The sequence below is a fragment of the Micrasema longulum genome, unplaced genomic scaffold (genome assembly GCF_059751315.1).
Source record: "Micrasema longulum isolate JH-2025_06_02 unplaced genomic scaffold, ASM5975131v1 h1tg000501l, whole genome shotgun sequence".
In the NCBI taxonomy this organism is placed as follows: Eukaryota; Metazoa; Arthropoda; class Insecta; order Trichoptera; family Brachycentridae; genus Micrasema; species Micrasema longulum.
Window position 1 is genome coordinate 1805734 of NW_028277698.1, and position 14128 is coordinate 1819861.

General features: G+C 31.0%; 1 protein-coding gene across 1 annotated transcript in view; it reads right to left on the bottom strand.

Annotated features, from left to right (window-relative positions):
- LOC148281069 (ras-related and estrogen-regulated growth inhibitor-like protein A) overlaps nt 1-13885 on the bottom strand; it is a 369126-nt gene extending 355241 nt beyond the window's left edge. Inside the window, exons 1-2 of the mRNA XM_088227423.1 lie at nt 13371-13885; nt 4816-5087 (exon numbers count right to left, since the gene is read on the bottom strand). Coding sequence (XP_088083549.1) covers nt 4816-4876 — 61 coding nt within the window. The 5' untranslated portion in view covers nt 4877-5087; nt 13371-13885. The remainder of the gene's footprint in view (nt 1-4815; nt 5088-13370) is intronic.
- Between the last annotated feature and the right edge of the window lie 243 nt (nt 13886-14128).

Sequence of the window (14128 nt, forward strand, 5' to 3'; positions counted from 1 at the left end):
TACCGCTTTATTTTTTGGTTTGTTAAAAGATACTGTTTTTCAATAAACTCGCCAAAGTGCATAATATATTTTTTTACTTGAAGTTTAATAAGTAAATGCACGTAAAGAGATTAACAGTAAATATTTTTAATATTTAAAGCATTAACTTTGTGGTTAAACATTTGACTAAATGTTATTAAATATTTGTATATAACCACTACCGACTTTTCTTTGTCTACCGGTTTCAAGATCCCCTCCCTCCATCCCCTCTACTTTTTTCATTAATTCTCAAACAAGATAATATTTTCATAATTTAATTAGTGCATGTTTGTCCTAATCAGTGCATGTGCTTATGCATGTCGTGTTGGTTTTATATTTTTGTGCAACAACTATGGTGAAGGTGTATAGTGGGTTTTGCATGTTGGTTTGCATGTTGATTCAATTGGTGTCCTGACGAAGAGACGGGTACGTCTCGAAACCGGTAAACAAAGAAAAGTCGTAGTAAATATTTTGTTAAATCCCGAAGATAACGTAGGCAGCTTGGAATCAATAGCCATACAAAAACCAATCGGAAGTATGACAAAAGTATTAAAACAAAGAATGTAGTAGTTATGAACGTATCAAATTAATAAATTGAAATGGAGTATTTTATTATTACTAACATAATTTCATATGATTGTTTACCATTAAATGATTTCCAATTAATTCGCATCCAAACAGTATTATTTTGCTTAATTCAATATATATCCATAGTAATAAACCTAAATTAAATTCAATCATATCGAAGTATTATTTTAAAAGCTGATCTATTGTTTTCGTTTAAAACAATTACCTTCGGTTCTAATAGTGGTATACAATTCAATAAAATCCAAATCAAAATATAAGATGCGGTGTCTAAAAACTTTCTTCAAAACATACCGATATCCAAAAAAGGGAAATATGTGTATGATACATACCCGATGTGATTTTTGGAAATCCTACAAACAAAAAAAAATGTGTAGTATCTTAACATCTATAATATGTACACTCTCTTTGCACATGCGGATGAAGAATACAGTTTTGTAAGTGAAATAGAACCAGGGCCCCGATTACAATGGGAAGTTAACATTTATATTCAATTTTATATACAAAGTAAAATTAAGTTTTCCGTATGAAAAGCAGAACATGCATGCAATTTTTTCTTCCAAACATGTTCAATTATAGGTTATCGATGAAGATATTTTAAATGTTCATGGAAATATACTAATTTTTTAAATTTCGGTTTTTCTTAAAGACAGTCGAAGATAATGTTAACTTCCCATTTTAATCGGAGCCCAGAACTCTGCACGAGTGTTTTTGACTCGATGGCTGCTGATGGTGAAAATCCTAAATAAGGAAATCGATTCCACCTTGGTTGGTGCGTTTGAAGCACCTACTATGCGCAAGTTCCTGGGTTCGATTCCTGGGAGGGTCGATAATTATTCTTTTGCAATATTGTATTTAAAAAAAAAAAAAAACGTTTCCTCACTAATATTACACTTGTTTTTACACTACTATAAAGGTGCACTCGCTTTCTATTTTAGACAACTAGAATTCGATTCCTGTCCGGGTGGGAGGACTTGAAATATTTTTTTTTACAGTTTTTTAAACTGCAATATTTCATTGTTCCTGTACTGGCATCAGAAGATCAAAATACGCTGCATTTGGTTTACCAATGCAGTGTCCTATGCATCACTGGGTGCGAAAAGGGAATGATGATGATAATACTTTGAATATTCTTTTATTTTATTGATATTTCAAGAACACTTATAATTTAATTAATATTTATCTGTTTATACCAGAAGTTTTTTGCCACAGTATATTTCGTTCCACATATATTGCTTTGTCGAACGATAATTTCAATGAACAAAAAATACAGAGTATGCCGTACTGATTTTCAAATGATTTTATATCGATTATTTATTACTGGAATAATTTGGCATAACCGTAATTTAAAAATAGTTCCCTGTGAAGAACTAATTGAAATTATTTCTTAAGAAGCATATCCTATCTCTTCCTAAAACATTCCCGTGAGTTTATGATGAGCATTGGTTTGTATGTTCCTGATAATTATCTAAGATAGCGTCAGCATAGATTGTTTCATATTCCGATATACAGGACCAACCTTATGCCTGTTGGAAGGACTACTGCTATGCTGAACAACATCGCTCTGGATATTGATCTGTTCCATGTATCCGAAGGGGTTTTCCGGAGCAGGATTCTCTTACTATTTTGACAAGAGTCTCTTTATGTATTTAATTTTAGTTTGTAATATATGTATTATTTAAAATGAACAAATTGAATTGAATTGTTAATGCTTTCGGCTTTTGAAGACTAGCATCGAATAAATAATTTATATGAACATATTTGCTGGATAATTTTTTTTTCTCGGTTGGGTAGAAGAAATTACCATTTGAAAAAATCCCCGGCTACATACAGATAAAATGTGTAAAAAAAGTCAGATCAAACTTCCGATATCAAAGGCAAATTGGTTTAAAAAAATGGAACAGGAAACCGCAACATTTTCAAGTAATCCAATATTTGTAAGAAACAACAACAAAGAACTGACAGTTGGCAGTAAAGTTGTTATTATACTAATTGTTTGTTCTCTTTATTGCGCAATTACGCCTTTTTCTTTACCCAGGAGGTCTACATGACACTTGTACCTGTATTGATTTCGCTTTATGAACAAAAAATCGGAATCCTGACCCTAAAAATCTGCACGTCTTTGTACCTCCACCGACATCGAGCCTGTAATTATCCGTCCCCGCGCTAGAGACCGCTAAAGTGTGGCTCCAGATCAAAATGGCGGAAATATAGCAAAATCGGTCCAACTTGATCTTGTGTTAATATTGTATGATTCAAATCTGACGTTTAAGAGAAAACTTATTATTTTATTTTTTTAAGGAATAACCCGCTAAGTCTCTATATTGAGGCTTGTCAGCAGGTGGGATATAGGGGATATGGAAGGAGGTAACATAACGGTAAGGTATTAATGAAATATTTTAAACCGATTTTTACAATAGTGCGCTTCTAACAAACATTGCGTACAAATATGGCGCGTACCATAATACGTGCAGTTTAATTTATAGAGGAAACGAATTAAGGTCATTCAAAATATGCGTAGCGTTTTAAACCACTGTATATGATTTATCCGACGTCGCGTCGTACGGAAAAATGCATAATTTTAAAAACGTTTCAGTAACGAAAACAGGAATATTTTTTTTAAAAGAAGAAGTGTAAACCGCATAAAATAATGATTTAAACTCTCCGCCACGGCATTTTCTGAATTTTGTGACACCCAAGAACCTTGTTTCATAAAATAATGTTTTTATTTATGTACGCTTCTTTTTATTATTATTGTGGCGCTTTAAAACACAATCAAAACAAACTCATTCCAATAAATCTTTGATTGGTCGACTTCAATTTAAAGTTGTATCACGTAAAACGCTTACTCGATTGAGCTGAATACATGTCATTTGTTATGTTGATGGAAGTTGCGGATAAAGCTCTGATGGTTCTTAAAGTGAACTATTGTCTCGAAGAGTTTGAGAAACCCTGGATGAACCAATTCATAATTTTGCACCAGTTTTTGCTCAGTCATGTGGGTTACAATACTTAAATGATACGTTTTGAAAAAAATTATATCACCCAAGTCGATTTTTTATGACTGAAAGATCATTAACAGTATTTTTTGTATTTACACTCCGACGCTGATGGACCGATATTTGATATTTTATTGGACAAATATATGCGTATCTACTATCTATAAATATTTCATCAATTACATTTTATTTAAGATTATAATCGTGATTATAGCCACGAAAGTAATTCTTAAATAACACTTAATTCTTGTGTGGCTGTGATGTCACACCAGTCTTCATAAGATACAAGATGTATATCTTATAAAGTTGTATTTTTTGTAGTCTTCAAATTGACATTTTCACATCGGATTTAGAAAGTAAAATTTGTATTCATATGTAGGATTTTTTTTATCCTTGCTACGCGAAGAATGAATGTGACTCGAATTCAGCAATAAATCTGTATAAAAGAGAGCAGGAATATATAACTCATAACGAGGAAGACAGAGGCGCTGTTCTGTGGCCGGTGTATGTGTGAAACAGATTCTGTCGGTTGTCGACAGTGATGAGGGACGCACTAATGTAATATGACCGGCGTATTTATGATTTTCAATTTATTTTGCTATAACAGGGCTAAATTATAAGTTTATTTTTACAAATTATGCAAAAAGAATTATTTAACTTCAAAGCGACGACATGATGGGAATAAAACCAGCGATGATTATAAAAAAAAATATTTTGTTTTTTCTTATACATAGGTACGAATTTCATATTTGCAAATATAATTATTTTTTACGATGCTTTAGCAATACTACTAATAATAAAAAAAACCGTTATTCAACCAGAGAGCTTTTGACTCTTAAAAGACTGTGGGAAATAATTTCTTCGCGCGCGGTGATGTAACATCGTGTTATCATAAGCAAAAGATGGAATGTTCTAAAGTTCAGACATTTTTTAAAAAAACGTGGAGATATACTGTTTAATATTTCCTTTTCCATAATTTATAAAAATAAACATGTAATTTTGCCCTTTTAAAGCATAATAAATTAAACATTCTAAATACGCCGCTCATTTTACATGCGTGCACCCCCCATCACTGTCAATAACCGACTAAGGTTGTTTCTCAAAAGAGTTAAAGGATTTTTTTTAATAAGGTATTCTCACACAATTCATCGTCGTTATAGATAAACCATCTGAAATGCATTAGTAAATAAAAATTATTTGTAAAAACACTTACCTGATTTTCCAACTTTTCGTCCTCCCAGCACTACAACCCTGATTCGGCTTAGATTCGTCATCCTGCTGTTGTTTGAATTCCCACAGAACAATAAATATCACTTTCTTTAATTTAAATATGAGTTTCAGAGCGCAAAAATACTAAAAACTTTTACTCGGCGCAAACATGTCAACAGTTGGTTTTGATGTAAGGTATTTTCTTGTTAAGTAAATTAATTTAAATTATTAGAAGCTTCACTGATTTTAATTTTTAACTGTACTTTTCACTTGCTCCTAGAACAAAAAGAACAAATATTTATATGATTTATAATATTTTGAGTGCGTAAAAATGTTAATAGAACAGTCCCACCTTTAAACTTTACAAAATCTACTCAAGAGGTGTGTCGGGAGAACAGTTTACTGAATAAGTGATTAAATATAGTTTTTCTATCACTCTCTTGCAAACGGCTACCTAAATACTATGCACGTATAAAAATCTTAAAAGATTAGGTATCGCTTTCCCGTTTTACCTACCCCAAAACTGAACGATTTCTTTCCAGAAAGAAAAATAACTTCTATGTTGACACATTTCGGTTATTTTATATAATAGTTACCATATTTGTATACCGTACCTACTTATGAAAACAACAGATAAAACTAGGTGCTTTTAAATATTTTTGAATGGTCCTAACTCATATAAAAAACAATTTACCAGAAAAACGATATGAACGCGCCGATGGTGAATATCTATGGTGTGTACAAAAACCATCGTTCTAGTGTCATAATCCAGGGAGTAAATATGTGAATACGCTTGTAAAAAAAAAAGTAAGACCGCGTATCTTCTTAAAGCTTTGAATTTGTTTTTGCGATGTGCGGATCTAAAAAGAGACCAATAACACCTCTAAAACTGATTTGGTTAAGTGTTGGGAAATTTTGTTAAAAGCAGATATCGATTCGAAAATGCGCTGTCATATTGCATCCTCTCGCAACAGTATATTATGGAAAAAAAAGAATTTACCGAAAACTCGAAATAATATGAAACAGTTGTATAAACATTACCATGAAAATCATATATTTTTTTTAATGTCGTATTTATAGTATTTTAGCTAGAGTATTCCAGAAACATATGGATTTTGTCACGTTCAGGCTCGGAAAAGTTGATATTCGGTTCATTTTCATAGGGCCGTTTTTGTCAAACTCAAACTCAAGAGAGCTTTATAAGTTAACACTTTAAAATTATTTTAAGAATACTTAATTGAAACTGTTTTTTTATTTATACCTTTATACTTAAATTATTGTTGGTTGCGAATTATGTGGGTATGCATTAGTCAAGTATTGTCACAACTTCTATATCCTTTGTACCAACAACCACTGTTCACTTCCACCTTCAGTATCTTTTGATCACCCACCACATTAAGACCTTGTGTCGTAAATCACGCGTTTATTTCGTTGAACGTTTGCCACATCATAAACTTTTTTTCGCCAACCACCAGTGTTAAGCTCCAGATCGGGAGCTTGCCCTAGTGTAAGTGCCGCTCGTAAGTGAGCAGTCGGACCACAGCAATTCCATCAAGAACGAAGCTAAAGTTAATGGCATCCATTCCTAATCCATCTCGTTTGTTGGGGTTGTGACCGATTGACACTGCATACTGCATATCAAGGATACTAACTTATTTTCGTTAAAATTAAAAACAGTCCACTCAATGATACCATGGAAGCCTTAGGGCTTCGCCCCCCGCATCCGCTTTGAAATTCGTTTTTCCATCAATAGTCCATTAAAATCTTTAATAACCTTTGCTTTTTGTGTGAGTAGCAATATTGAAAAAAAAAATATGTCATGCTTAGCTACATAAGATTTTTTTATTTATTTTACTCTTTTATTAGTACCTAGAACTACACGAAACGAATGAGTTTATTAATTTATTATCGATTGGCAAACATTTATATTTTATCGAAAGGTTCGATCAGAGATAATCAAAATGATTGACTATATTGCTTCGAGAAAGTAAATTAAATTTCCTCCATATCATCCTCGCAAAGGCGAGTAAAGACGGCTCATGTCAATCAAAGAAAGAATTTAATTGTTTCAGCGTGTCAATAATACCGAACATTTAACTACACGGCTTATTTTAATCACATGTATTCTCTTTTTTAATGCACGCTTCCATTTTGATGGACACAGAAATGATTATCTAGTCATTTAAACATAAATTTATTCGTAATCCTTATGTTATGTAGTACATTATCTGCCAAGTCATGTATGTACTAGAGGTGGTTCAAAAAATTGAAACTGTTCTTCTGAAACAGCTAAAACAGTTTGAATAATGTAATGTTTTTAGTAATGGTGATAATAATATCTTTAACGATACATGAAATAATTATAGAAAAACTGTAACGCAACAATTTATAAAATCAAATAATCCCTTTTGTTAGTTAGGTAAAATAATTTTCAACAACTTGTTAGTATAATTTTCATAATACTAATAGAATTTAATGAAGGTAGTCAATTAAAAAAAATCTTTTTTATACTAATTTGTACATATAATTCATGTACATTATCTAAATATAAAAAATTATAATTATTATACCAATGTCGTATGTATTGTTTATTGTTTGTGAACCAGTAAATCAAATGTTTTGAGAATTTCCAAATGTTTACAGAGTGGGCAGTCAACAATCAAAGTCAACAGGTAGAAGAGTTGAGGTTATGTGAATGTTCAAACATAGGCAAAATGGTGAATGTTGCACAGTGTGTAAAGTGGCCACTTAAACCAGCCAATGACAGGTCATGAGCCCTGTAAATGCCAAGACTTCCATATTCTTATCTCATAAATGTACTGAGAAACAAAATTTAAAGAAAATAAATAAAATAAAAAGTAAACAGTTACTAAGTTAAAACCAGATAAATAGTAACCGGTAATTTTTGGAAAAAAGCTGTAACAGCCTCACAAGAAAATTAAACTTTTAATATAAAATAAAATTAGTCGGAATATGAAATAAAACAGTTTCGAAAAATAACAGTTTAAAGGTGAGTGGGCCAAATCATCTTGGCCACTCCCCACCCCTCCTTCCTAAATAGCAGCTGAAGTATTTTTTGTAAAACTGTTTAAGCAGTTGCTTGTACTAGCTTTTAAACACGCGCTGCTCTAAACTGTTATTTAGAAAAATATTCATGAAACAGTTTAATTTCTGAAACTGTAACTGTGCTAACTCAACTAAACCAATTTTTTTTTCAATTTTCATATACCTACGATGTTTTAAAGTTTCGTATTTATGAAATAACTCCGCGTGTGACGTCGGAGGTTCTTTTCCGGTTCTTCCCTTTGGTCCACCCACGGCAAGCAAACCGAAAATCTTCCATATCTCTCATATCATAGGTTGATTCATATGAACCAGTGACGTCATTCAAAGTATTCCGTTTTTAATAAAATATAATTTATTATTTTCTTCGTACATTTTCAGGAAACTTTGCAGTCCAATTTAACGTTCCAATTTTTACCACGCCCAAGAAAATAATTATTGTATCCAATTTCCCGTAGGGCTGAAATTCTTCATTTCTTAATATATATTTTATTTTTTCGCACCTGGAATATAAAGCCTTTATAAAACCTTTTCAAGATAAAATATAAAAGAAAGTCACGACGATATACTAAATGTATAATTTCAAACAATTAGAGCTTTTAACAAATTACAACAGGGATGGAGAATACCTTAAATAAGGGAATGTAGAAGTCAAGGCATTTACAGGGCTTATGACCTGTCATTGGCCACTTTATACACTGTGTAACATTCACCATTTTGCCTATGTTTGAACATACATATTTCTTCAATTCTTCCATTTGTTGATTTTAGTGAAAGCCAATGACAGGTCATAAGCCCTGTAAATGCCTTAACTTCCATATTCCTTTATTTAAGGTATTTTCCATCCCTGTTGTAATTTGTTTATCTTAGTGACTCCCGAGGGGGTGAAATTCAGTAAAGGACTTTTTTTGCGAATTATGTGGGTATGCATTAGTCAAGTATTGTCACAACTTCTACATCTACAAGACAGAAGACAAAGGGTCTACGAACATTTGGACAAACTCGAATATTGTAATTAGAGTTATGTTCGCATATTACATCGAAAAGAAACATAACAGAAACATTGTTGGTCACTATAATAGTGGAAACAAGATAGCATAAGCTTGATTATGTAAAGTGGATATCCAATTGAAATTCAATGCACAAATCTGTCCCTTGTGGCTAGTAACAATATGACCGCGATATGTCACCTGATATATACCTTAACAATGCATTAGGCAACCGACTAGGTCAATTAATTATAAAAATACTACGTGTACCGTTCGATAACGTTAGAAACGATGGGATTCACACCATGGGATTCGTTATTACAATATTTATTTATTTATTAATGAAATCATACAGTCTTTATATAAAACAAAGCACAAAAGAACAATTAACACTTTGAGCACCGGCCGAATACACATAGAATTTACCCTGTGCCCGGCCCATTTTTGTTAAATTTCATGCTTTGTGAAGGGTTTCTTAAAAGTGTCATAATTATGAAAACACTTGGTTAAATCAATCGAAACTTCTCATATTTATTGTAATCAAAGAATCAAATTTAATGTTGCCAATGAAATAAACAAAATTATTAAAGGAATAGTTCCGAGATATTTTCAAAATAAACTAAAAAAATAATGAGTTCTTTCATAACTATCCAACAAGAGGATCTAAAAATATAAGACTGGAAAAGAAATCAAAGGCAATGTCCCAGAACTGCCTTATGTACAAGGGAATAAAACTATTTGAAGAAATGCCAGAAAGCATAAAAAATGAAATGAATGTAAATATATTTAAAATTAAATGTAAAAAGTATGTGTGAAAAATATTAGGTAGTATATAGTGTAAATAGTGAATATAATTAATGAAAATGTACATATGAAACAGTGAATATTATAAATTAGGATATTAAGTGTATAATAGTGATAAATAATGTTAGAATAAGTATAGATGTAAATATTGTGTTGTATATATATATATTAGACTATGTTACATAGAACTAAATAAATAAATAAAATAATAAAAAAAAACAATTTAATCAGTCATTCTTGTATGATAATTTCACCAACATTGGCCTTTATAAAGAGCTACGTTGGAATGTTCGCACAATTGGTTATGTTTTTTATGATTATTTTAGTTTAAATTGATAATTATGTTGATTAGATTAATTACGTTTTTATTTAATTTAAGGCATGTTTTACTTATTGTAAAATGTTTCCCTCGGCACGGGACCCTAGTGACGGAACACTATTCTGTATAAAAAAAAGAATACAAACATTGTAAAACTATAAATAAATTATTATTCAGGGTCTCACTCCTTTTATTATGCTTTGTATCCCGGTCCCGCGTTTTCACGTGGTTTTCCAGCAGCAAAAAAGTACAAATAAAAGTCACTCAATGTCAATAAAATGCACTTTTTTAGACAGCTGGTAAACCACGTGAAAACACGGGACCGGGACACAACGCGTGGTTATATAATCACGTGTTTACACGGCTCCGGGATACAAAGTGTTAAAAAAAGTAAGACCAATTACAGATTTCACACTAATTTATTGTGAATGCAGGAGAGGGGAAAAATAATTGTATTCTAAAAAAGTAAAAATAAAAATATTACATAAAAAGTACATAAAAAGGAGAAGACATTGTATAGCTACTCTACTTTCCTCCCTCTCTCTCTGCTTCCATGAACATTTAAATTTATTTGTAAAAAATCACAACCAACAATAAATTATTAGATACAGGTAGTAGATGTAAGTACCTAAGTATAAATTAACAGTGGAAATCAAAAGTTAAAATTAAAATCAAAAGTAAAAGTTAAAGTTAAAATTAAAAGTTAAAATTTAAATTTAAAACTAAGAATTAAACTGAAAAAGTTGAAATTGAAAGACAAAATTCAAAATCAAATTAAAAGTTAAAAGTCAAGCACGAGATAAATTTAAAATGTCCTTAACAGATCTGATAAAAATATGATATTTACAATGTAGTATGTCGATGTCACTAAAACTGTCATTATAGGTAATCTGTATTCTTCGTAGAGTGCTATTTTTTAAATAATTAGTCATTGAGTTAGAAATGTCGAAGAGTACAGATTGACGAGTTCTACGGACAGGGACTAGATGTATATGTTTATTTATTCATTTTATTTTAATAGTCCAACAACGAATGAACTTAGATGATGCGGTTGTTTATTATAACGCATTAGTGACCACTAAAAGAAACTAAATTTGTATGTTTACTCGGTTCAACGACATACATATAAATATATTCACATATATAAACATACACGGGATGTTCTTTAAACCCTGTCACATCCGAAACCACGATGATCAGTATGGGCAAAAAGACATATTAGCATATTAAAAAAAATATTTAGAACGAAAAAATTTTTTCTAAAGAAAATATTTTAAAAAAACAAATGGTTGCGTAGGGGAGAAGCAAAGGGGCACCACCGCGTAGTTGACGGTATATCAGACTCCCCCCTCCTCGTTTCTCCCCTGCAGAAGTAAGCAACCATTTGTATTTTTAATATTTTAATTTTGTAAATTTTATTCGTTCAAATTTATTTTAATGTGCCAATATGTCTTCTTGCTCATACTGATCATCGTGGTTTCGGATGTGACAGGGTTCAAAGAACACCCTGTATAAACACGGTTTTTCAGGGTCAGACCACGAAACTTTAGAGAAATGTTCTTCTTAGTAAGTTTTAAAAAAATTCTCAATATTTTTTTCCCAAAAAGTAATTTAAAAATAGTTATGATGTCAAAATGGAGTATATTTTAAAATTCTCGGACTAGCAGTACCTCCATAAACCCCTGCCCCTCTCCTACCCAGCCGCTTCACCTGTCGACGTCTGGCGCGTATCGCTTTGTTGGTCAAATACGTTTTAATCGCAATTTGTTTTATGTCGGCGAGGAGTAGGGGTTTGCGGAAAGAATGCTAGTCCGAGAAATAAAAGATTTACTCCATTTTGAGATAAAATATTTATATATTTTTTTGACTTTTAGAATGATTTTTGAAAATGATTGACGTTTCGCGGTCTTGCCCTGAATACCCGTGTATATATATATATAAACATATATATTTATATTGATACAAACATATTAAATATTAAATAACATTTAGTAAAATGTTTGATCACTAAGTCTATTCTTTAATACTTACAATGAGTTCGAATGCTCAGTAACCCTATGTTAAGATGTTAGTGACTGTCATTGAACCGAGTAAACATACAAATTTAGTTTCTTTTAGTGGAAACACTAAAATGATTTGTATAAAAAACTTATTGTTACGCATACGTAAACTTGAGGTTGTCAAGGATTTTAGTAAATTGTATTTCCATATTTTATTTATACTTTAATGAGATTATATGGACGTTACCTCCCTAAGTGTTAAGAAAAAAATACAAAAATAAATGCATCAATAATGAAGGTTTAAACAAGATGTATCTTTTTTTTAGAAAATTAACCCACGAAAAAAACATTCGAATCAATTTTTTTTATTTGGTCTACGAGTAATAAAAAATATTGTTACAAAACAGAAATATTCACATAAAAAAGATATTGCATGCAAATAATTAGAAACATGGAAATTCAATATAATAGTCATAAATAAAATTGATTTAACTGTGGCTAGTGTTGCGGACTCACGGATCAGAGGTCCAAGGTTCAAACTCCACTCTACTCCAACTTGATTTCCATTTTCTAATAGTCAGTTATTTACAACTCGTTTAAAATGGCCACCAAAATTGAAATATTTAGGTAAATCATAAAAATGACAATATTTATTTTATTTTAAAAAATAATATAAAAAAAATCAAGTGAAAATGATGATACAAAAAAAATTGACTATCTAAAAATACACAATATTGTTCAAATTACTTATAATAAAACGCATATTGTACAAATTTCTTAAACCTAAACAATCTGTTATTAAAAATGTCAATCTCTATGCTCTCAATAATAATATTTATTTATTAGAATAGGTACATGTTTATTAAAAAATCCGCTAAACAGCGAATCCGGCCGGTCGGCAAGTTTTTTTCCTTTTGAGAATGTTTACAGTAAATTTAGAAAACAATGTAAATATTATCAAAAACTAAATGCATATTCATAAAATTATTAGAAATTGTTGGAAAACAATATATTTTTTTTATCAGTAAACTCATGAAACTATAAATTATTATAAATATAAGACTCTCCTCTGCCCTGTCGAAAGCTTATCCTAAAGTCGAAACTAAAAATAAATCGTATTGCGTTTTTTTTTATTTGTAACATATATTTGACATCCTCACATGTTTACTAAACCAACAAATCATTTCTGCTTATCTTATTCTTTTTTCTCTTATATTTTCTCTAAAAAAAACAAAATACATTTATAAAAAATAAACTAATCAGATCGGCAAAGCGTAAAACAGTAATCTAATGTAAAATTTGCAATTCAGCAGATACGACTTTTAGCCTTAGCAGGATACTATTGCTAAGTAATTTTGTAAATAAACAAATAAATTAGACTTACTTTTTGTATTTATTTGTTTAGAATTGTTTCCATTCGTAAAAATTTACACCCATTTTTATCTAATCAGTGAAAATTCACTTTTGTATTTCGAAATTAATAAAACTGTTCAAGAACTCCAGCTGTCAATAAACAAGCACTGTTTTTCACTTTCGTTTCCGGCGATACTAAATGAAATTTATTTATGAGTCGGGATAAGTTACGCAAAAATCTGCCTCGAAACATTTATCACGAACGATTCCATTAGTGACATTTTGAAAAAATGTCTGAATCACTTAAATATCACCTCCGCAAATAAATTGACCATTGTCGCGAAATTTGAAAGTAAAAAAACTAAAAGTTCTGTAACATCAAAACCTTATTCGAAGACAGCACATTTAGGTTACGTGCATATATTTTCCCGCGCGATAATTTTGATAAAATTGTTCTCGTAAATTATTTCGCGGGATATTAATTGATATAAACCGGTAAGAAGCAAGCGGAACACAACCACCACGTTCGACGCACGGCGACGAACTAAATCTTAAGCGGGATTATTTTTCTTTTACCGGCATGTTCGGCGGTCTGCGTGCTAGCGGTTGTGTGCCAAGAGCAAAGTAAATTCAGGCTGTATTCAAAAGGCTAATAGAAAAGTATAACGCATTTCCACATCATACGAATTTAATTTTATTCTTTTTACAAAGCTACTTTAGATTTTTTTCTTATTGGAACAGACGATAAGGTAGTATTTACAACGTTCGCTGCACTTATGTTGACGTAGG